General features: G+C 42.8%; 1 protein-coding gene across 1 annotated transcript in view; it reads left to right on the top strand.

Moving 5' to 3' along the window:
• The window catches only part of LOC125367602 (microtubule-associated serine/threonine-protein kinase 4-like), a 196,645-nt gene extending 173,241 nt beyond the window's left edge, over nucleotides 1–23,404 (top strand). The window contains exons 3-4 of the mRNA XM_048368271.1: nucleotides 20,520–20,644; nucleotides 23,279–23,404. Coding sequence (XP_048224228.1) covers nucleotides 20,520–20,644; nucleotides 23,279–23,404 — 251 coding nt within the window. The remainder of the gene's footprint in view (nucleotides 1–20,519; nucleotides 20,645–23,278) is intronic.
• Nucleotides 23,405–24,895: the final 1,491 nt, after the last annotated feature.

The following is a 24,895-nucleotide window of genomic DNA, read 5'->3' as shown; positions in this document are numbered from 1 at the left end:
GGATCTTGATGTTCACAAAGGTGGTGCTCACTGTTACTTTTTATTTGCTTTCTTGGGCTGTTGACCAAATCAGGGGGCAAGGAGAGAGACAGGAGGAAGAGGGGGAAAGCCAGATGGCCAAGCATTTCATGTTTTAAAAACGTTTTGCTGCTGGGTGCTGGTGGCTCACACCTGTCGCCCAGCTACTCAGGAGATCCTGGGATCTGAGGATTGTGGTACCAGTCTGGGCAGGAAAGGTTATGAGACTCTTATCTACAACTAACCACCAGAAAACTGGAAGTGGTGCTGTGGCTCAAGTAATAGAATGGACAGTGCTCAGGCCCCACCCTCAAGACCCCCATGTCTGACAAAACAACAACAAAAATAAGACAGAAATTTTGATTAAAGACTTACAAACATCTTGCTTCTATGTTTTTTTTGTTTACTATTTCTTCATATTTGTAAAGTCCCTACATGTAATGAAGGGCAAGGATTCTTTGAAGTTGGTTCAGTATTCAGTTTTAGAACTTGTGAAACTGTATAGTTCATCATAGAGCCTAAGGATGTCTTTGCTCATTTTTTTTTAACTCACCACACCATTAATAAAGAGGTAGCCAGTCTTCTTCCTGTGAGAGTGTGGCTTTAAGAAGTCTTCAGTGTGATTCTCTGTCTTCACGGTCCCAGGGTCCATTTCTATCCCGGGGGTTTTGTTTGCTGTTCAGGTGTTGCACATCTCAGGTGAATACTTTGGTGTTGTTTTGTAAGTGTGGCACTTTCTCCTTGTCACAGGAGGAAGCTCTCCTGAGACCCAGACTTAATGGACATGCAGCTGTCTGTTGGTTCCTTTGGCAGGTGCTGCCTCCCAGAGGCTGGCGCTGTCTCTCTCTCTCTCTCTCTCTGTCTCTCTCTGTCTGTCTCTCTGTCTCTCTGTCTCTGTTTCTGTCTCCCTCTGTCTTTGTCTCTGTCTCTCTGTCTCTGTCTCTCTCTGTCTCTGTCTCTCTCTGTCTCTGTCTCTCTGCCTCTGTTTCTCTCTCTCTCTCTCTCCCTCTCTCTCTCTCTCTCTCCCTCTCTCTCTCTCTCTCTCAGGGCCGTCTGTAGCTTGTCTCCCATGCAGATGGCCTGCAAGCAGCCATTGCCCACCAAGTCCCATGTCACCCCCTGCCCGGGAACAGCCCAGCTGCCACCTCCTTGTCCTCAGACTGTTGACAGAACCTTCACAGAAAGCCAGGTCTTTCCCTCAGGCCTTTGAACCCGTGAAGACTTCTAAAAGGTCAAAGCATGATGGGAGAATCATTAAGACCAAAGCCTAGAGGAGGATTTGAAGAATCAAGGGCACTATACATGTATATCCATATACGTAAATATATGGATATACATGTATATGTATATATGTACATATATATGCATATACATATATATATGATATACTTCACAAGTCACATGAGAGAGATGACTGGATTGTGGGTTTTCTTGATATATGTGAGTGCAAATCAGGCTTCTCAGATTTAATAATTCTGCACCTGACCAGGTTTACAAGACTTAAAACCTAGTCCTGAGGGCTATAGATGGTGTTTTGTATAGAAGTCTTGATTTCTCTGAGATTTCTTGAGGTGCCTTTTTGTTTAGCAAAAGGTAGGTTGAGCCTTAAGTCACTGCTATGTAGGAAAATGCTCAGGCACCACCAAACTATTTTAGTGCATTTTATTTCTATTTTCTTATATTATTTTTATGTGTTTTGCCATCCTGATTTTTTTTCTTGGGCAATACAGATGTGGTGAGTAAAATCTACTAACTGTAATTCTTCAAAGTCCACCAAAGAAGAGACTGTCTCGTGGTCACTTAAAGTTTTTTTTTATGGCATGTTATCTCTCTCTCTCTCTCTCTGTGTATATGTATATATATCTGCAATATGTGTTATATAATATATATTCATATGTTATAAGGGGTCAGTTTTTAACTGTTAGGTTAATGAAAAGACTTCATCAGAAAGAAACCAAAAAATATACAGAACATTAAGTCCACCCATCGCAAGGCTCCCCCAACTCCCCGCCTTAACTCATTTCTTGTATAATGCACTTTTGGATTTTTCGTGAAGAAAGGAAATAGCTTGGTGAGCCCATACACCAAAAATTTGGTTCTTAAAATTCCCTTAAGAATAAGAAATTTATTTCATTTTTTTTTAGCACTGTATCCAAACATTCCACTTTTCTTCCTCTATTTGACAGGTCATCTCACAAAGCTCAGGGTGGCCTCAAACACAAGATCTTCCTGCCTCAGCCTCCTGGGTGCTGGGGTTATAGGCATGGACCCCCATATCAGGTTTAAGATATTGAAATTCTTTTTCTTTTTTTTTTTTTTGGCCAGTCCTGGGCCTTGGACTCCCTGGCTTCCTTTTGCTCAAGGCTAGCACTCTGCCACTTGAGCCACTTCTGGCCGTTTTCTGTATATGTGGTGCTGGGGAATCGAACCCAGGGCCTCATGTATACGAGGCAAGCTCTCATGCCACTAGGCCATATCCCCAGCCGGAAATTCTTTTTCTTGAAGAGGCAGATGTTTTGTTGATATTTTCAGTGCTTCTTTGAACTTACCACTTTGATATCACTTGGGACTAGACAAAGCCCGGCCTGTTTTTCAAGCCTTGATACATTTGTAGACTCTGGTTCTGGAAAGCATGTCTGGAAAGCTCATGTCCCTAGATGTGCAGCTTGTGAGGGATGAAGCGGTTTTAGCTCCTTCTAAGTGGCAAATAGGCCTGGATAAACAAAAAGAAAAGTTGAATTGATTATATTAGAGGTAAGGACTTGAGATGTTAATTGGAATCACAGGAACTGGTAGTAATCTTTAGATTTTACATTCATGGTCCTTCAGGTATTTGGGGGGAGGAGGAGATAAAAGCCAAGGAAGGCTGGAACCTGGAGGGCGGTGCTGGCCAGTGCCTGCCACCCGGAACCCATTCCGGTGACGTTTTCTTAATGGGTACAATCAGGTTGCTGTGGCGCCACCGTGTGGCAGTTTCCGGGAGATGCTGGCTGCTCAGTGTTAAAATCAGCCATCCTCTGAGCAAACCCCACACGGATCAGAAAGAGAATGGGACATGTGAACTGGATGGAATGGAGTTTAAACACAGAAAATGAGTGACGCGACTGGGTGGAGGTCCATCGTGGCATCTTCCATTACTGCTCCCGCGGAGGATTGTCAAGTGGGGATCTGGGGTCCTAGCCACAAGTCAGCCTATGTGTTTTCCTATTTTCATTGCAGATTTTCGGTTCCCTTGTCTATGAAGTGGGTCAGTAGAACCACATCTCATAAATTTCATGTTGTGTTGCTATCACATAATACCCGAGACTCTGGGAGTGATAAAGAAGAAATAGCCTTTTCTGTATTGTGGTTTGGGGGCAGCAGCATCTGGTTGGTTTCTAGCCAGGACCTTGTGTGACATTAGAATATAACACAAGCAAACACATGTAGAAGGAGCCCTTGTGGGGTGGGCGGGGGAGGGGAGGGGTCAAGGGAGAGGACTGCCACGTTCACTTTGTAAAACAACGCCTTGAAGTGAACCTATCCTGTGGTACCTACCTCGCTCCTGTAAGACCTAGCTCCCATGAGACCTAAGAGGCCTCTCAGAGCTCTTCTTACTAACATTACATAAAGGTAGGTACCTTTTTTAGGGATAAGGCCCCCCCCCCACACACACACCAGACTGCTGGTGGGGAATGGTCTTGCTTCATATCTCTCACCCGTCCGCTCCCTCCTTCTCCTTCAGACTCACACTTACCTTCTCCCAGGCTGTGCCAGGTGGCCACCTTCTCTCCTGGCGTGGCATGCCAGGGTCCTGTCCCTGTCCTCCCACTCTGAGTGTGCTGGACCATTCATCATTTACTTAACCCCACTTTCAGTGGCTACTCAAAGCCACTGGGCATGTAGGTGCTTTGTGTGTGTGTGGTTGTTTTTTTCTTTTACTCCCCAGATGAAAATTGGAGATGATACTGACTTGGTGTCAGTTCTCCAGGAAGAAGAGTCAGCTGAGAAATGCAAATGCTACCGACTGGGAAGTTTAAAGATGTATAAAAATTAGTGTTTCTGATATATTAATGACTCTAGTGGTGTTAGCCAACATTTGTCATTGTCACATTCCATTGTCATTCAAGTGCTTCATCAGCGCATATTGTCAAGTCTAAATTAATGTTCTCATGTCTGCCTAGCCAGATAATTTCTCTTGTCTCTGGCAGTCCTGTCTTAGGCACCTTCATGAGACCTGGGCCTGGAGGCTGGCGGGGAAGTTCCCTCCTTGCTTTTAACTCCTGTCTGACTGCTCAGTGGAGAAGGTGGGGGGGGGGACTTGCTAGAGAGGGAATCATGTCATTTGAATGTGTTTCTTCTTTTCTCATGAGAACACAGGTAGAGCCATGCTGTGGTTGTGAATGTGGGCCATTGCAGAATTCCCCTGTTGCCACTGCAGCAGTATCAACAGGTGAGGCCTCTCCGTGGTGATTTGGCCGAAAGGGCTGCTCCATCATGAATGGATTCGTGGCTCAGAACACATTAGCCTCCTTCCCCTCTGCCTTCTTCTGTGTGAGGACACAGCAAATAGGCCCTCACCAGGCCAAACGCTGGGTCTTTGATCTTGGACTTCCCAGCTTCCAAAATTGTAAGGACTAAATCTTTGTTCTTTATCAATTACTCAGCCTCAGGTACTTTGTTATAGGTGTTCATACTGCCTAAGAAATGGTAACCATTGTAAAATACTGATGCTGTACCAAATTCAACTCCAAGATATTGCTTATGGTAATGAAGATCCCTGCTTGCCAGTGCCTTCAAAACAGAGTCACATACCTATGTTAGGTAACATATAATGTCATATACATGTTTACACACATGCATGCATGCATTGCCCTGAGTGTTCATTTTTTATTTAAAGATCCTTTCATATATGAAGGACCTCTGAAGTTACTCTGAGAGACAGTTAGTATTATGTGTGTCATTTTCCTTCAATGAAGGTCTCTGAAACAAATCTCAGATACCCAAAAAAGGCAAGGGATTAGATTGGACTGATACACTTGAATTCTAGCTTTTTGCTAAATGTGAGAGCTAAGTAACCCAAGTTTCTGTTTTTGCTTTGATTAACAGGAATCCTGGTGCACACAATTCCATTTTGGCTTTTCTCTATTTGGCTAATTTTGACTGCAGGAATGTATGTTAATAGCATAAGAAAAAAAGCGAAGTTGAAGCTAGTGGCTTACACTTACAATCCTAGCTACTCCGGAGCCTGAGATCTGAGGGTTGTGGTTTAAAGCCAGCCCCAGCATATAAATCCAGAACATGTTTATCTCCAATTAAACAGCTGAACCAAACCAAACCAAAACAGAAGGAGTTGTAGCTCAAGTGGTAGAGCATTTGCCTTGAGCAGAGTCAAGTAAGACCACAACATTCTGAGTTTAGGTCTTAGCACCCAGCACAAAAGAAAAGAAAAGGAAAGGAAAGGGATACATTGTACAGGCACCTAGGACGGGAGGGTAGCAGCCCTACACTGAGCTGTATAAAGGGGAAGTGAGGTAGTGATCTCTTTCGGGAAGCGAGGCAATGATCTCTTCAGGACCGGGGGTTGAGTGCAGGGCATCAGACATCCTAGGCAAGTATTTTACCACTTGGGCCACACTTCTACCTCGCACTAGCGTGTGTAAGGCTTTGGGTTTAATTCCAAGCACTGCAAAGCAAAACAGTCCTCTTCCAAATACTTTTATGCTGATTTTGCTGACTCTTCTACTTCTTTCTCCCTCCTGATAACTGTCTTTCAATAGTGTCTTTTCCTTTTTATCTTTGCTAGTTCTAGGATTTGAACTTTAATTCAGATAAAGAAATAATATATTGGGGTGAGTGTTTGTGTGTGTGTGTGTGTGTGTCCAACACAATATTTGGGACCTACAAATGCAAATATATTTAAATTTTAAATTCACATTTGTTTAGGCATCCTCTATTGTTATTTACTAAAACGGACTCTCCTAGTAGTAAATATTGGACTACCTCAGTGTCAGACAAGGTCGCTGCATGGCATAAATGACAAAAATCTCAAGACCGTCCACAGTGATAGTAGGACAGTATCTTTTTCGAGTTTAATTTTCTCTCGAGCTGATTAGTAACCCTGGAGCCAGGGCTGTCTTTGAGGGGGACAGGGAACACACCGGATGTCTGCTCTACTCTTTGGATGTGAGTCTGTGTGTACATTCCCTATTACGGTGCCTTTACTGGTCATGGTGCTCTCTGTGGATTCAGGTAATGGGAGATTAAATGCATTGAAGGGATTGGCTAGAAGAAAATGAACAAGACTTCATGCTTGAGAGGTGACCATTTGGAGAGTTGATTGCGTGGACCAAATGGTGACCTTCTTTCATCTCAGTCCACTGATTTCCCCATAAGCATGCTTGAGTTCTCTAAAAAGGAATGTTAAGGAGCCAAGTGAAATTGCTACTGTAAAATATGGGACACTAACCTTGGAGTTCATGTCTACTTAATGTTATGTGAGCTTTCAGAAGTAGTCAGTGGCTAAGTTACAGACCAGAAATGGAAAGGCAGAGTTCCCAGCCTTCAGCCTGTGTTTGGCATTCAGGCAGTCATGATACTGATTATGGCTTTGATTTTCCTCGCCTTATATACAGAACATTGGTATGATGTATTTTGTAAAGTGCTTAGATTTTTTGTTAGGACTTAATCCAAGTTGTAAGATTTTTTTTTTTTTATAGCTTGGATAACAACGTTCCCTTGATCCTATTACTTTTCAACAGATGGCGTGGACATTAATTCACTATCCTAGTAAAGGATTGGGGAGAGAAGTCACACAGTGCCCAACAGAGTCCTCTACCCAGACCTAGGGCCTTGCTATTTAGGAGCAGTGGAGGAGGAAGAGGAGCTGTGGCTTAAGTGGTAGAGCACCAACCTTGAGGAAGAAGCCAAGCAAGAATGTGAGGCCCTCAGTTAAAGCTCCAGTACTGGCATGTGTGTATAGAAGCAAGGGCTATGATCTACCTGATGGCATTTCTGAAGGAATAGTTTATGGTTACAGCTTAGACTTTTTGCTTATTTATTCATCAGCATCATGTATTAAGAAAAATTATAGTCTTTAGAGGTCATACACAATCATACATAGACAATGTCATGGAGGAGTAATAATTTGAAACATTTTTTGAAACTTTTTTTGAATAGATACAACATAGATCTGGGAAATATAGTTCCTCAAAAAGGTACATATAAGCTAGGTAGGGTAGCTCATGACTGTAATCCTGGCTACCCAGGAAGTTGAGATCTGGGGATCATGGTTCAAAGCCAGACTAGGCAAGGAAGTCCATGACACTCTTATCTCTGAAACTACCAAAAAACTGGAAATTGAACTGCGGCTCAAAGTGGAAGAACACTAGCCTTGAGCACAAAAGCTCAGGGACAGCGCCCAAGCCCTGAGTTCAAGCCCAAGACTGGCACAAAAAAGGGAGGGGGACTTACAAATCCATTATTTCATGAACTAAACTAGAAGTTTCCTTGCAGAGTACCTGTTAGGGACATTGAATTCATCTGGAAATTTCTGGATAGATGGTGATATGGAATTTCCACCAAGGCTGCATTTGTTCTTTCTCATTTCTCATCTCCCTAGTACCTCCTTGGTGTCTGCTGCACTTGTTTAGATGTAAGGCAGTTGTCAGAAATGGTTAGCATCACAGAGCCATAGGTGACATTTGAATACATCTTATCAAAGCATCAGGGTCTGGAAATGAATGTTATTTGGTAGGTTTCATAACTTCCCCCCAAAGTAAAATACTAAATCTCAGTAATTCTCTATTGGATCAAAGTTAATCAGCTCACTTTACAAACCTGCATTACACTGTGGAGGTTGTGGGCTCCTTTGGAGATGGTATTTAGAAGAGAAAAGCAGAGTTGGAAGAAATGACATCTTTACCATATCAAGTTTTGGCCTCTGAGTCTTTTTCATTTTTGTTCTTAATTTGAGATGAATAGGAAATAAATATCAATATTCTAGGCAATATGGAACTGAAGAACAGTGGGAAACGATGATTCCCAGGAGGTAGAATGGAGACATTCGTATGTGATTGTGTAAAGTCTGGTGTGTACTAGTTGTGACCTGGGCTGCAGGGACAGACGAGACGGTCCTAGTGGACAGAGTGTAAGAAATGCACGTCACTGGGCCCCTGTGCATCACACGTAGAAGGCAGGACGATGTTCCGGGGAAGCAGCACCCCCGGCCTGGCTGTAGCTTCTTTGCCAATGACAACCACATGGGTAAAGTGTCCGAGAGGGAACTGGTGAGCACACGTTGTGTGTTCAGCCCTGTGCTCGTCTTTTTCGATGTGTTGCCTAATGTCATGCCAGTGAGAAAGGAGGTGACGAATAGGAAGCTTGGAGAAGCAGACTTTGGATGAAGCGCTGGGCCTGGCTGCTTCCTCTCCCTGGGCTCCTGGTGATGCCTGGCAGGTGGAGAGGAAGCCGTGCTGCTGGACAGAACGTCCTCCAGTTCCCCTGCGAGCAGAGCATCGAGGGCAGGCCAGCGAGGAGCGGGGAGGAGTCCTGGCTTCTGCCAGGCTTTCTGTTTGCCCCAGGGTATGATAGGCTCTTTAGTTACATATTCTGTGAGTTCTTAGAATCACTTCCTGTGATTTCCATCCTCAGATTTTACAGACTACTTACAGGAAGCAAAGGATGGGAGATTAAGAATCCCTGTGGAGTTTACAAGGCCACTACGCCGTCAGGGATTGGAACTAGAAGTTGAAACTTGTGACGGGTGTCAAATAGCGTTGGGCTGGGAATCGAGGGTTTACTTTTCTGAGTTTAGAAATTGTGCTACTTTCCAGGATCAGGAGGTGGCTTTGAATGCATGTAGACGTAGTGAAATATTAGCAACAAAGGCAGAAAACAGGACTGAGAGGACTTAATGTGACTTGGAGGGGAGAGATGACTCCTGGTCCTGGGGGGGGGGGTCCTCAGAGAGGTGTGAAGGACGCAGGTATGGAGAGGGAAGAAGAGGAAGGGAGGAGGGGGTAACGAGTGCCTTCACAGCTGCTCCACATAGTCACAAAATGCCTCTGAGAAAAAATGGTTCTATTTATTTGCCTTTTCCTTCCATATATCTTGCCAGCAGCACTCATCAATATCTGTCATTTCCCAGGGGGCTTAGACATGTCTAGCAATTCATTCTACTGAATTATATTTCAATACACGAATGGAGGGAGGCCAGATTGCAGATGTTAACTCCGACCTCTGCCCACCCCCACTTAGACACCGCCACCAACACCCAGCCCTGGGTGCCTGCAATTCACACACACATTCATTCCCAGCAACACCACTGGCTGGCAGTCTTGTTACCATGTTCTCAGTACAGCAGACTCTATTGAATACTGCTTTTTAAAGTTGTCACATTTGCCTTTGCTGAGGGCTCGCCATTATTTTATTTATTTTTTAAAGTAATAACTTTAAATAAATCCATACTAATGCCCCCTGGAGGAAGACTGACTTGGTGGTCGTGGGTGCGGTGGGAAATCACTGGCAGCCAGGCTGGCTTGTCACTGCAGAATTTGCTGGGTGTTGGTCCAAGCTGCAGTTCTGTACTTAACGATAATAGAAACATTACAGCAGGCTCTGTCACATACATGAACTAATGTGATCCCAGTACATGCCCTTATTATAACCGGACTGAGAAATAGCTGGGCGGATGAGAAAAAAATAAAAAAGGATAAAGCAGAAGGGAAGCCAAATAGATTTCTCTGTAACCATGACCTTGAATTGTTTTTGTTAAAAAGGAAAGAAAGAATGTGGGTTGGCAGTTTTGCCCTTTTCTCACAAAATGGCAAGAAAAACAAGATTGCTGTGTGGGATCAGAGTGTAAAACCACGGCAGCGGTGAGCCACCTTGCCAGGATAGCACAGGTTATTTTTGACTTAAAACTAAAGCCGTGATTGACAGCAGCTGCGGTACCTTGAGGCTCTGCTTCATCACCTCATTCTCTGTCCAGAGTCTTTGATGTTTGCCTGGTAGACACGCATGTTCTCTTACTTCCCCAAACTTCCCAGCTCCCTCAGTGAGGAACTGGGGCTTGTTTCAGTGATTCCTATCGGCATTTTTCCTGTACTGAGTAGGTATGGCCTGGCCGCAGAGAAAATGCTCCCTTCAGATGCCGGTTTCCCTTACAACTTCCTACTCAGAAGTTTTCCTTTTTCGTTCTCTTCTTTTTCCACTTCTCTCATGCTCCTGGGGACAGATCCCAGGGCCCTACTCCACCTATGCAAGCCTTCTACCCCTGGAACTCTGCCCCGGCTCCTCCTGTCACCAGGCTCCTGCCTTCCTGTGTAACAGAATGCTGCTGGTGATACTCTAGGAAGTGAAGTGGGGTATTTCTGATGGATTTGCATCTTGCAGCTGAACTAGGTAGTTAATTTGATGAAGACTTTGGTGCTTCTCTGGGCCCCGTGTCCCGTCCTCTCCTCCCCGCCACCCCCCCCCCCCCACACACACTTTATTAAGCTCATTTCCTGCTTCTGGCCAGAGGGCAGCTGAAGATCGATGGACAGTTGGCAGTGATGTCTTTAAGTACTCAGGGTTGCAGCTCCGAGTTGAACTTTGCTTGTGTGCATAAACACATTACGCTTTGTAAAAAGGTTAGAATAGCAAGCTCCATATAGCATTCAGCGAACTTCAGCACTCCAGTCACAGGTCTGCTGGTTTCTCAGATTCTACTTATTTATGCCACTGAGAAGAATGCATTAGGAGTACTGCAGATCCTGTCTAGGTGTCACCTTTCCTCTGCAGTGGGGACCAACACTTGGAAGGCAGGCATTCCTGGGAATGGGAAGGTGAAGGAGACCTGTGTGCATGTTGGAGGCCTGCTGAGGTTGCATGGGGCAGGCTGTCGTGACAGTGCAGGGCCTGCTGTGTAGGAGGAGACCATGGGCCAGTGAAGAAGAGCTTGTGGGTGATGGGGAGTCCTGCTCAGAACCCTGGTGGCTCAGTCATGGATTCAGCCCAGAGTCAGCCAGAGACTCACTCCTGCCTTCCCTTCCTTCCCTTCCTTCACTCCTAAAGTTTGGAGAGTTCTTAACAAAATTCACTTCCCCTGGCTTGTAAGAGATTTGAAGAGTTTAATTGATTAAGTATGGTTTTCAGCAAGAGGTTTGATGTAGGTTAGTGCCGATAGATTTGGTCCAGAAGGATCGCCTTAGTTTTTCCTCTGTGAAATGCTGAAGGTTTGGCTAAACAAAGAAGGAGCTTCATTCTCTTTTTGTGCTCGCACTCGAGTGAGGGCCTTGAGCTCTTGTTTGCTTTTGTTCACTCAAGGTTGGTGCTTTGCCACTTGAGCCATACCTCCACTTCTGGCTTTTTCTGATTCGTTGGAGATAGGCGTATCACAGTCTTTACTGCCCAGGCTGGCTTAGAACCTTGATCCTCAGATCTCAGTTTCCTGGATAGCTAGAATTGCAAGCCCAAGCGATCGGTGCCCCAGCTAGGATTTTCTTTTTATTTTGTGGCAAAACATATATAATACAGTTTATCATGTTTCAGTGTGCAATTCAGTGGCAATCATTCCATGCGCATCATTGTGCCGTCATCGCCACGCTCACCTCAGGAAGCACTGCGCCATCGTAGTGAGCAATGCGGTACTTGCTAAACAAGGACCTCGCGTGTGCCTTCTCTGAGGCCCAAGAAGTCACCGATATACTTTCTGTCTCAATAAATCGGACTATTCCAGCACTATCTGCCCTTTTTGTGACTGGATTATTCCATGTAGCATAAAATCTTCAAGGCTCATCCAGGTTTCAGCAGGTGTCAGAATTTAGTCCCCGTATATGTACATACCACATTTTGTTCTCATTCATCTGCTGGTGGACACTTGGTTCATTTTTGCCATTTGGCTATTGTGAGTACTACTGCTTTGAACATGGGTGTGCACATATTTATTCAAAGCCTAGCTTTTCCCACCTTTGAATATACCAAGAGAGATTCTAGCAGGCAATAGGGAATATACCATCGTGGGACCATTTTTCCTTCCAGGATAGTGGTGGTTGTGGGAGATTCAGTGGATGTTGAGGTAAGCAGCAAACGAGTAGCCCACACCTACAAACTTACATTCCTATAGGCTGAGAGGATGGGATATCCCAACAGAGCAGGAATATCAACATAACATACAGCCCAACTTACCTGCTCATGACACTGAGGTACCAACCTTCCTCAAACCCTTACCCACTATAGCTTCCTTCAGCTTCTTGTTGGTACCTGAGAAAGACATAAAACGTTTTTCATAGTGTTATGTATAACTGAGACCAAATGTCATCTTGAAACTGTGTTTCCTTTTTATTTAACGTCTTATTTTCACTTTGATGTCCTGCTTGTAGTTCAAGACAAATAACTCCAAATGTAAGAGTATAAAATAGATACAGTATTTCAGGTGATATAGAATTTTTTTCAATGGAAGCGTTCAAATCTGGTCAGGTACCATAATTTCTTTTAATCAAGTAGATCTCCAAAGGCTATAGTAAGTTCTTTACATGGCCATCCTGCTCAATTGACTGCTGACTTGGTATTTTCTTATTTCAGAGGGATAGTTCTACCTTTGAAGTGACTTTGGACGCATGCATCTCATGTCTGAAAGCATGCATTCATAAAATTCCTGCTTGTTTCTTGGAATTCAGGATGGAAACAGAGAAAAACATACTCCAGGAAAGATTATGGGTGGTCTAGATAGAATCCAGGCATAATCTCTGTTTAAGCTCTGTAATCTATTTATGTTAACACATCACCAAAGCCTGAGGGACTTAACAGTCCTCACTCTCTTAACTAGTCTCCATGGCCAACACAGTCACAATAACCTGTGTAAAAACTCTAAATGAGCTTGGTTCTGGTGGCTCACAACTGTCATCCTAGCTACTCAAAAGGTTGAGATCTGAGGGTCACAGTTCAAAGCCAGCCCAGGCAGGAAGTCCATGAGACTCTTAATATCCAGCAAACTACTGAGCAAAAGCCAGAAGTGGTGCTATGATCCAAGTGGTAGAGTCCTAGCCTTGAGCAAAAGAAGCTCAGGGACAAAGCCCAAGCCCTGAGTTCAAGACCTAGGACCTGCGTGTGCACACATCCTCTGAACAACTCACACCTCTGGGATGGAAACCCGTCAGTGTCTTGTATCAGTCTAGCCCGCTAATCCCAGCATTAAAATACATTTCTACTTATTGCCTCCAGATTTCTAGTTATATCACTAGAAAATATTTAACAAATGTCTTAATGATCATGGTAGGGTTTTAGAAACATGTATTCAAGAGCACAGAGCGGATCTAAATTCCAGTTGTAGCAAGCAGCTCAATTCAGTGATAAAGTAGAACAACCAGATTGTGGGGCAAGCTCACCTCTCATATGACAAACTGGAAATGGTATTATCCATTAATTTCCGCCCTGTGCAGCTGAATAGTGCTGTTGACAGATGCTAATTTTCTTAAATTGTAGGCAGCAAATGATGCATGAATATAACAGCAACCTGCTTTCTAGAGGCTCTTGGTAGTCGTCAGAAAGCGAATTTATATGAAGTTTGATGTAATCACGACTGGCTATAGCACTGTGTGAGTACCTTCTAATGACTGCCTTAAGTCCATCTGTTGTCCTCTTCTCCCATTAACACTAATGGGGATCTAGGCAGAAATAAAATATCCCATGTGTTGTATTAACAGACCCTCCAATTTGTAATGTTCCCATGATTCCTTAAGGCCTTCATAAGAATAACGACTTCCAGGATCTAACCCAGCCTAGGACCATAAACTGTGCTTACGCACTTAATGTATATTTATTATTTTTCCAGTGGTTTAACAAAATTTTATTTTCTTGCTCACTTTAGAACTTAATGTGTATTTTTAAAGCATACTTGATTATTAATTTGATAGTATATTTTCTAGTTTATATTTTGCAACAACTCTTTTACCTTACCTCTGCTTTATGGGTTAAGGAGCTGAGACCTAAAGAAGTTCATGACTGAGGTGGTGGAATCCATTTGGGGGTTGTAAAAATGGAACTCAGGTGTCTGACCCTAAAACCACTCACAGCTAGAATAGTTAAAATTAGGCTGAAAGAGTGTGAAGCAAGTGTATGGGCAAAGGCTGGATCAGTTTCTTTTGGGCTGGATCTGTTGTGTGAACAGAGAAATTAAAGACATAGCTTTGATTTTTTTTTTTGATGAATGCCAATTGGAGCATTTTCATGACCCATTAGTAGTCACGCACAATTAGGGTTAGAACTTAGGGTTAGGGTTAGTGTTGGGAGAAAGATAAGCTCTGTGGTCAAACTGAACCTGAATTTACAACTTACCAGGTGAGTTAAAGTTAGGATGAATGTACATTGGAGTATCTGTTTTACTACTGGATTTCGGGCATAACTAGGGTTAGGGTTAGAGTTAGGTGTATCCTTATGGTTAGGGTTTAGGGCTTGGGAAAGTGTAATGTTTTGGGTCAAACTGACAGTGTTTTTTAAAATGTATATATTATTTACTTTATTGTTACTATAAAGGTGATTTACAGATGGGTGACTATTACATGCCCGGTGCTGGGCTCCGTCCGGAGTCTGATCTCAGCCAGTGTCAGCCCAGTGTCTCAGCATCCTGGAAGACAAGGCTGGGAGGAAGGACCCCAGGAGCCAGCTCTCATGGTGTGGCGGCTCCTCGTGGCTCTTCGTTGCTCTGAATCCTTGCCAGCGTCCCTGGCTCCTTGTGATCTCACCCGGGACCTGTGGAATGTCCCTCCGTCAGTCGGGCCCTAGGAACTGTCATCTCAGGGGTGGAGGGAATGTATCCTGGCTAGTTGGCCATGCTGGAACATGAATCACACCTTAGATAAGAACTAGTAAAAGCAATATTATAATCATGTACAGAAATGAATTAAAAAGTGCAATCTAGCCCATATACTACCCACTAGTTTTTATCAAACCTTACCATTTCCTGCTACATTTCCAGGTATATGTACATTTTTATATTTAATTTAAAGCCACAAGTCAAACCTTAATTCTTCCTTTAATCATTTGACTGGAACTAGCAAATACTTTTAAAAATACTACACTATTATAGGCGTTATGGTGTGACTCATGATAGAATAGTTTCCTACCATGCACAAAGCCCTGGATTTGCTCTCTGATGCTGCAATAACAACAGCAACAACAACAACAGCACACTCACTGGTCTCACCCCCCCACAACAACAGCAACAACAACAGCACACTCACTGGTCTCACCCCCCCACAACAACAGCAACAACAACAGCACACTCACTGGTCTCACCCCCCCACAACAACAGCAACAACAACAGCACACTCACTGGTCTCACCCCCCCACAACAACAGCAACAACAACAGCACACTCACTGGTCTCACCCCCCCACACAACAGCAACATCACTGGTCTCACCCCCCCCACACACACTTTTTTTTTTTCTTCTAAGGATAATTTGTATTTTGCTACTCCTTTTTTTTTTTTTTAATGTGACCTGATATAAGACCCTGACTGCCAAGTTTTAATTTTTCACAGGGAAGGATCATGTGAATGGTGACAGTTCGTTGGCTAGTTCTGTCTCCTAGGGCAGGCGATTTTATGCATTACATCTCTTTTGATCCTATCTATCACCTCCGTTCAGGGAAGGGAAAGGGAATACCAAGACATGGAAGTTTTTTCTTTTTTTTCTTTATTGTCAGAGTGAATTACAGAGGAGTTACAGTTTTATATGTAAGGCAGTGAGTACATTTCCTGGTCAACTTGTTACTTCCTCCCTCATTTCCGCCCCCCGCCTCCCCCCTCCCCCTTTCCCTCTCCCCCCATGAGTTGTTCAGTTGGTTTACACCAAATGGTTTTGTAAGTATTGCTGTTGGAATCATTTGTGTTTTTATCCTTTGTCTCTCAATTTTGGTATTCCTTTTCCCTTCCCTAGTTCTAATACGTGTATATACAGTATCCAGGGTACTAAGATCAGGTGCAGTGAGAGTGGGAATAAAACCACAGGAAGGGAATATGAGAGAAACAAAAAAGAAAAAAGGGTAGGGTTTCACATGGCATGTTGAAAATAATTATAACAATGATATAACACTTGTTTCCATAACGTGGCGTTCATTTCACTTAGCATCATCTTATGTGTTCACACAGGCATAGCTATTGTGCTCTTGTGATCATCTGCTATGACTAATCTAAACATGTACTAATTATTCCCTATGAGGGACACCATAGAGCCCATGTTTCTTTGGGTCTGGCTCACTTCACTTAGTATGATTTTTTTCCAAGTCCTTCCATTTCCTAGTTGTTGGTTTTTTTTTTTAAAGAACTACTGTGCGTCCATGTTCATTGCTGCACAATTCACAATGGCTGAGTTATAGAAACCACTCAGATGCTCTACAGTAGATCAGTGGATCAAAAAGATGTGGTACTTATCCACAATGGAATTACGTCATGCCTACAGTATTACGTCATTTGCAGGGAAATGGATGGGTCTAGAACAAGTCATGTTAAGCTTAGAGAGCCTAACACAGCCTGTTTTCTCTCATATGTGGAAGCTACATCTAAAATACTGGGACATGATAAATTATTTAGGACTCTAGGAATTCACTGTCAGTGAGACCAAAGGATACTCTTAAGGGAGGAACACAGAGGTGCAATGCCTCTGTGTCTCTGATCATATAAAATAATATTTATCAAAATGAACTCCAGGAAATGGAGACAAGAAGTTCTTTGTTGTTTTTATTTTTCTTTTTGTCTTGTTTATTTGTCTTTGGTAGGGTTGGGACATAGAAATGGAAGAGAAAGGGGCGAACAGATGCAGCAGTGGTACTCACTAGACACTATGTTGAAAAGGAACTAGACAACTTATGGACTGGGACGGGGGGAAAAACTGGAAGAGAATGAGGGAAGGGGTGACCTTGTCTCAAAAGGAATGTATACATTACCTGACTTATGAGACAGTAACCCCTCTGTACATCACCTTTATAATAACAAGAAAAATACTGAATTTAAAAAACTACTGTGCAAATTGTCTATTCTGCCTGCCTAGTGAGAACTGTTTCAGATCCACGTTGCTCTGATTCCAAGCCTATGGTTTCAATTATTCTGTTCTCATCTTTCCAGATAGCATCATCCTATCTTAACATATCATCTGTACCTTCACCTGAGTACATGTGATGACTATTTTCATGTGTTAGTATTTTAGGCTTTGGGGTCAGCATTCTGGTTTTGTCCACTGTTAGCCCTTGCCTGGTTATAGAACTGTCTCCGCACTCAAGTGGAGGAACAGTCCCTGCTCTGTGGTTGGCTGGGATGTGGCAGGGCCTGGCGTATAAGACAACCATGGTGAATTTCAGCTTCTTTGCTACACTTGCAAATGAAATGTCAGAAAATGATCTATCTGCCAGTATTTTTTCCTGTTCAGACTTAATCAGATATCATTAAAATGGTACAGTTTATATTTATTTCAGTTAACAAACATTTATTAAATGTTTAGTAAATGCCAGGCCCCTTGCTAGATATTGGAGATGTAGAAATGAATAGACCTGTTTCTTCACATCAGGAGAAATTTAGTGTTACAGCCTTGTAATTGTATTCTAATAAAAACTAAAACCCACAAAAATAAAGACAAAACAACACCAAAAACTAATTAGTAGAATTCTTAGTGAACTAAAATGTTTGACCTTTAGATTTAAATTCTCCAGCTGATTTTACATCTATCTTCAGCCAAACATCTGGCAGAATGGAGGTGAGTCCAGGAAAGAGTCAAAGAACATCCTGGGCATCACATAGCTTTGGCATATCCTGCCATGTCCGGTCCCCAAAGTAGGCACAAAGGAAATACAAGGCAGAAGGCCTAGGTAGGATTCCCCTTCCCTCCCCACACAAATAGATGCGATCAGATTACTGAGTGATCTTATTGTTACCAAGTGATATTTCCAGATAGAGTTGTTTCAGTGTTAAACCATTCATTCATGCAATACTAATGCTGCTTTCCTAAACACAGACTGCAGCTTTCTTGCTTTTCTTCATTCATGTCCTGCTTCTGGGCCTAGAGGGGCAAGATTTCCCAAAGCCCCGCTTAGTCCAGCTTGTAGTTCACATTACAAAATGAGACAAGGGAAAAAATTAATATCCTAGATTTAAGGTAATGAATTATATTTAAGCTTTTAATGACAAAGTGTTCACATACTAATCAGTTGACAGTTACTATGTATATTTGCTTGAAAGAGCTCATAATCTAATATGTGTTGTTGGTGACCAGTGTGGTCCCATGTTTACAAGAAAATACAGGTTGTAGAAGGAAATCCTGCAGGAAAATCATGAGCTGTCTACAGTGATTTTCTCTGGTGTCACAATATGTGAATTCTTTCTTTGTATAGATACTCATTTTCTGGGGGGTGGGAATATGGCCTAGTGGTAGAGTGCTTGTCTAGTATATACTCATTTTCTACATTTGAATGAAAAGAAACAAAACCAACAAAAAATATCATTTTCATTTTTTTAACCAGTGTTATGGCTAAATAGCTAAAATTTCCTGAATACTTTACTTATAACAACCCTACATAGTGATTCTTTCATCATCATTTTAGAGATGGAACAGACAAGGCCAAGGGACATTGACTGACTGGCTTTCTCATTGTGCTCAGCCATAGGATAAGATTTCCCAAGCAGGTCTGGTTTTATTCCAGATCCTGTACTTTCACAGTATGAGGATGAAAGACCAATTTGAACGAAATGGAAAGTGCCTTTTCCCTCTGTAATTAAAATATAGCATTTAGAAAGCAGTTGTATTAAATAACAGTAGATTGCTTAGATTTCTTAACCTGGACAACTGCTGAGAGGTGCCCCTAGCTCCTACGTTTTGGGAATGCCGGAAATTAGCCTGAATAATGATGACAAGCTAGTGAATATATTGTGGTGGTTGATAACTTGTCAGATGAGCTCATTAGGTGCCTGCTTTGGGGAAGAGCAAGGAGAAGGTGTTATTTGCTGCTGGCCTCCAGCCACCCATGCTGCAATCGCTCAGGATTCTGGAGAGAAATAAGATGAGAATTCCCACACATATGACTCCCAAATGGGATTCTTTTCATGGTCCCTGTGGCTTTTTGGAAGGTCATACCCACTCATCCGCCATCATTTACAATAGCCAGTCATGGTGCTACTATTGGAATAAAGGAGATGAAAATCAGACGCAGTCAACTCTTTCATATAAATAGGACAGGTGCTTAAAAACTGTACTTGCTGAGAAGCAAGGCCTCCTTACTTGGATCTGCAAGGTAACTGAAGGCGGGATAGAAGCTGGACATCTCACCACCGCTTGGTACCTCTGTATTCTCTCCCCTGCAACACCACCTTGGAATCCAGGAAGGACAGAAATGATAGATAATTATGCATGCCGATCCCCCGTGTTGGGGAGTCCAAGGTGAACACTTTTTAAAAAAAATTTTTAATGAAACCAGACCATCACCTATCCCCCACCCTCCATTTTCTCTAACCACTAGGAAGGCGTAAGCCCCTGTCAACCAAAACTATTGGATTTGGGGATGTGGTACCAGTAAATGAGCAAACTTGGGGATCGGACCTAAGGTCAACACCTGCTCTAGACATGCATGTTGTCATATACCTGGAAGCTGAGTTCCTGAGCTCCATTACATGGTAGACATTCTCAGGAGTAGGATCTTGGCTTTGAGGCAATATCCTGTGCTGTCCTCATTTTACCTATCAGAACTAACAAACCTTTTCTTTAACATCCTTCTCATTATTTGTGTATTAGCATCGAGTTTGGGGCACCAAATTTTTTGTAACAAGTATTCTTGGCCACCCTAATTTTCCTTGAAGTTAAAACAACTATGATGATACTGATATTGTCCCCATACCTAGAAAGTAGCAGTGTGAATCGGTTCAGCTGTTTGACTTTAAAACGCCTATGTGTGTATATATTGAGTTCAAGGTTGATGGAAATTGTGCAGTGAACCTGGACTGACATTGATGTCCTGATTTATGCAAATGGCTTCCATTATGTATGCGGTGGGCACGGTTGGATGGCTACCTGCATTTCAGGAGAGAAGCTAAGGAAGGCACACCAGCCCCATTTCACCTTGAGAGAATTTACCGTTTCCTTTCTTGGTCACAATCTCTATTCTGTAGACTCTTCTTGTTTGTTCCTAGATCATTTTTCCATCATAGATTTTTTTTCAGAGAACATTTATAAATGCACACATTTATTTCAGTGACACAGTGACTTGGGTATCTGCATGCTCCTTGATGCATTCCAGGGGAACCGGCAGATGGAAAACCACCTCCTTCTACCCCGGGAGGCCCACGCACAGGAGACGAAGAGGTTTTCCTGGGTGTCCGTCAGTGGTTAAAATCCACCCGTGGATCTCCTAATTTAAACCACCCCCCAGTGTTATTAATCCGTGTCATTACTGAGTAGCAGCAGGGAAGGTAGACGGCTAGGAAGAGACCCGACATCGTCACGGGTCTGTTGTTGTTTGCATGCTGCTCACGTGGCCTTGTCTTCTCCCCCCCCTCCAGGGCGGTACCTTCTTCCGAATGCAGTGGCCGGACAGGCCTGGCCCGCCTCGGCGGAGACGTCCAACCTGGTGCGCATGCGCAGCCAGGCGCTGGGCCAGTCGGCGCCCTCGCTCACCGCCAGCCTGGTGAGTACCGGCCTGGGCCCCGGGAGACACCGCAGGACGCGCAGAGTCACCCGCACCGAGCACCGAGCGCAGCTGGCACCGTGAAATCCCTCGCTTGTCAGGGGGCTGATTCCTACCCGTACCCAGCAAGTTGGGAATAGTTCCGTGTAGCTTTTCCTCTGCCCTTCCCCTCAAGGAAATGAAAGCGTTTCTAGTATTTTTCTTTCTTTAAAGAAGAACTTCTTTATTTTGTCCAGATTCAATTAAATAAGTCTGCCCTCCTGTCTGTGTGTACAGATGTCCGTGTGTGGGTGTGTATACACACACGTATGTACGTGACTGTTTCATTTGTGTGAGAGTAGAGAGCATGCTGTTTGTCTATCATAGTCCTTCTGGTCACCTTTCTCAGCCCGAGTAAATATGGTATTCAATCCTGTTATCTACTCTGCCATCTCTATTTCTGTTTTATCAATGGACCCAGTCATATCGTTTATGTAGGCATAGGATATTGCCTCTATTGCCCGTTTCTTTAATCTCCTTTAGGTTGAGATGTTGCTGTCACCTTTTGTTGTTTTTTTTTGTGGCATCCACAGTTTGGCAGGTGATATATGTTTTTTAGCAGGATATTTCTCATATTATGTTTGCCTGCGATTTTTCCATGGTGAGACCCAGGTTTGTGTATTCCAGATCAGACTCAGGCTTTGCCTATGTGTCCTCAGGGCCTGGTGCTTGAAGGCTGCCGAAGTCCATCTGCGCCTCACTGTCATGCTCATTTCGGTTATCTAGTTAAGATGTCACTCCGTTTTTCCACTGTAGTAACAACTTTTTCTCTCACAGTCTATCTATAAACAATCTCTGGGGAGGAGGAGCAGTACTTATCAGGTTATGTAAACATGCTTCTCATCAAATATTTCCCCGAAATTTAGCAGCTGTTGGCGATGCCTCCTGCTAGGGTCATTCTTTTCTTTTCCATGATGATTAAAAATGATGAGGGCTAAGAGTTAGCTCAGTGGTGAAGCACTTCCTAGCATGTGGATCCTGAGCTTCCTAGCTCAGGATTGGATCCCCCTGTACCACCAAAATAAAAATAAAAATTAAAGTACGAAGTAAATATTTCCCAACACTGGTAATCTTCACGTTTAATAGCTGACGCATAACGTAAGCATTTGTAGAGTTGTTAGCAACATGGATTCCTTGCTCATTTCTTTACTCACCGCCCCCCCCCCCCCCCCATGAAGCCCATTCTTTTTAATGGTGATGCTTGCTGACCTTACGTTTCCACTTTAACCTTTGACTCAACTTAAAAAGTCTGTACAACTTACTTTTGCATTGGTGGTAGAGTTATATGACATGGAAATAGGTTTCTAAACATCTTTTATTGATGAAGATATAAATAATGTATGTCCCTGTGTATGGTGTCTTATAATTTTATTCGCTGGTAATAAATTAGGTTGGCTATTTGGGGATCGTAGAATAATGTTCAGAGATTTGATTTAGGGTGGGCTGTAGTCCTGCTTTTGCCAACTGTATAAACTTGGGCACATCATTTAGTTCCTCACATTTTATCACCTCTCTGCAACTTCAAGATGAAAAGAACTGTGATGTTAAACAATGTAAGAAGTCTACTTCAGCTCTGGAGCACTCAAATAATTATCTCTAGAAAAGTTGGTTGTAGGGTAATTTTTGACTTCAGAACTATTGTCCTTCAACAAAAGGCATCTTTTCCCACATGAAAAACAAAATGATAGTAGCATTTTCTTCCATTTTATCTCCCAGTCCAAAATGACTTGTTTCTCCTTGGCTAATTTTGTTAAAAGTTTGTTTTACTGTAAATGCTTACTTTGAAAGAGGAAAATACTTCAGAGTTCATGACTTTTTTTTCCAGAATGTTTTTCAGCCCCTGAAATACCATTCTTAACATTTACCTAGTAATATTGTATGTTTGCTGACTAGGAAATCATTCTAATTAAAACAAGCCACTCACACCAGTTCTGTATTTTATTATCTAGGGCTGGTGGCCACAAACCCAGACACAAAACTGACTCATGCATGTTGAGCATCCTAAGATTTGGGAATCAGAACCAATAATGAGAGCTATTAATAATAAAATTAGAAAAGTTTCCCCTAAAAGCCATCAGATGACATTCTTGGCAAAGAATCTGTTAAAATTTTAGCTGTTCTAGCTACAAGTTTTATGAAATCCTACATATGCCTGTTGTTATTATTGCATTGTGAATAACTTGGGCACAGAAGCTAAAATGAGCTGAGACATTTACTATTAGATTGTCAAGGTTTAGTGCCAAGCGGAGCCTCTTTCCTTCTTTTTCTCAGGGTTGTGTCCAGACTGCCATGCCCTGTGACTTATTTTGATATTTCACTCTGATATGCTAATGAATTTTATTGTTATTAGTACCTGTGGGACCACAAAGCTAAAGGGCATTAAAGTTGAATCTGTTTCACATCTCTGTTATGTTTGGATTGGATCACATCTGAATTGTCTCTGCTGATTATAGCTAACAAATTGAACAGAAATAATGCTGAAGAGGTGAAAATAAACATTTGAGTGTTTGTGTTTATTTGCCTAATGTCTAGACTTCAAGCTCCTTGAGGACAGAATTCCTACCTGATTTAGTTTTCTACTTCTACTTCTCATAGCAAAGTGCCTTGTGTGTAGGAGCCATTCAGAAACACAGTGTAGAAGGAACAAGTCATGGAAAAGTGACAGTCCTTCGGCTGTACAGAGAGAGTGAGGGTGAACCTCTGCCTGCTGCAATGGCCTAAGGAGAGTGAATGTCCATGTACACCTCCCTGGTATTGCTCAGTGTGCATTGTGCAGTTGGGATTGGGCTTAGTGTCCATGGAATAGGCCCATTCCCACCAAGTTCCACTCAAACATTAAAAATCGACAGTGTCAAAACTATGAAGAGGTATCATTGTCCACATCCAAGGAATTTTCATTAATTTCCTTTTAAGCGGTCACATAGACACGTTGGTTTAAATATTTTGTGGATTTGTTGAATAACTACATTGGAACAATGTGTTTGTTCACGTTTGAAGAGGTAGAAAAAGTAAGGAATCAGAGTGGCTGAGGTAACATATTCTAGCTCAGCAACATATATTTGAGAAACTGTCTCTACCTGAGAGGCATGAATATGTTAGTGATGTATAAATGAAGGCCTTGTGGTTTGGTAGGTGCGGGTTTCAGTAAATGTATGACCTGTAGTGATTTTAACGCCATAGGCAAACATGAAGGTACTGCTAACTACCTTCTCAAGGAGGAGATTAATTCCTAGCCCGAAGTATCTAGTTTTCCCTGGCAATGCTAAATGTAGTTGTGTTCCCTCTCCCAGACACTTTGGGCATTTCAGATAAATGGCAGGTTGCCAATTCATCCTAAGTAGCCTGGTGGCTGGCAGAATACATGCTCAGCCAGGGTCTGCCTGCTGGGACTCCAGCAGGAGTGCTGATGAAGTGTCAGCTGCGTACTTCCTATACATTCATCTGAAGAGGGAGAACTTGTTTTCCCATTTGCTTCCTTCATCTTTCTGTCCCTCCCCACACACTGGGGTAGTTTATCACGGAAGTCATGGTCGTCAGAGGCAGGGGGATTGGTGCAGATGCTGCCTTCTGGCAAGAAAGATGGAAATTTCAGAAGGCTTGCAAGACCACTTGTAACATTTCCTGGTAGGAGAATAAGATGATAAGCCTTGATGATGGGAGTTTTGTAAGCAGTGATTACCACTGTGGCATTTTGGGGCAATTGAGGGATGGCAGAAGCAAACGTTAGTTCCCCATTTTTTTCTCCAGTAGTGTGGTTGTGTGAATCCTTGTCTCATCGGTTTTCCTGTGAAAATCCCTTTGCTTGTGCCTTCTCACTGAAGTCGTCCCTGACCATCATCTCTTAGAAATTGTTTCCTGTATTGTGTCTCTGTATTTCGCTTCTTTCATTTTTCTCCAACGCTTTTGCCTTCAATACACTATCCTTTGTGTATTTTCTTTTATTTGTTGTCATCCTTCAATGTCCAGAGGCGTTGTAGGACCGCCCCACCCCCCGAGCCCAAAATATGTGCTTGCTCGATTCCCTTAGAGAAATGGTATATTATTTGCATGTCACCTACGCAGATCCTTGCATATCTCTATCATCTTAGATTGCTTATAATATCGAATGCAATGTAAATGCTGTACTAGTAATCATGACACTGTGTTGTTTCAGGAATAATGAAAAGAAAAAAGTTTGTATGTGTGCAATATGGACATATTTTCAAACTGCCT

This window comes from Perognathus longimembris, chromosome 19, assembly GCF_023159225.1.
Source record: "Perognathus longimembris pacificus isolate PPM17 chromosome 19, ASM2315922v1, whole genome shotgun sequence".
NCBI classification, from domain to species: domain Eukaryota; kingdom Metazoa; phylum Chordata; class Mammalia; order Rodentia; family Heteromyidae; genus Perognathus; species Perognathus longimembris.
The sequence above is the reverse complement of the archived record's forward strand: the minus strand, read 5'-3'. Positions and strand labels throughout refer to the sequence as shown.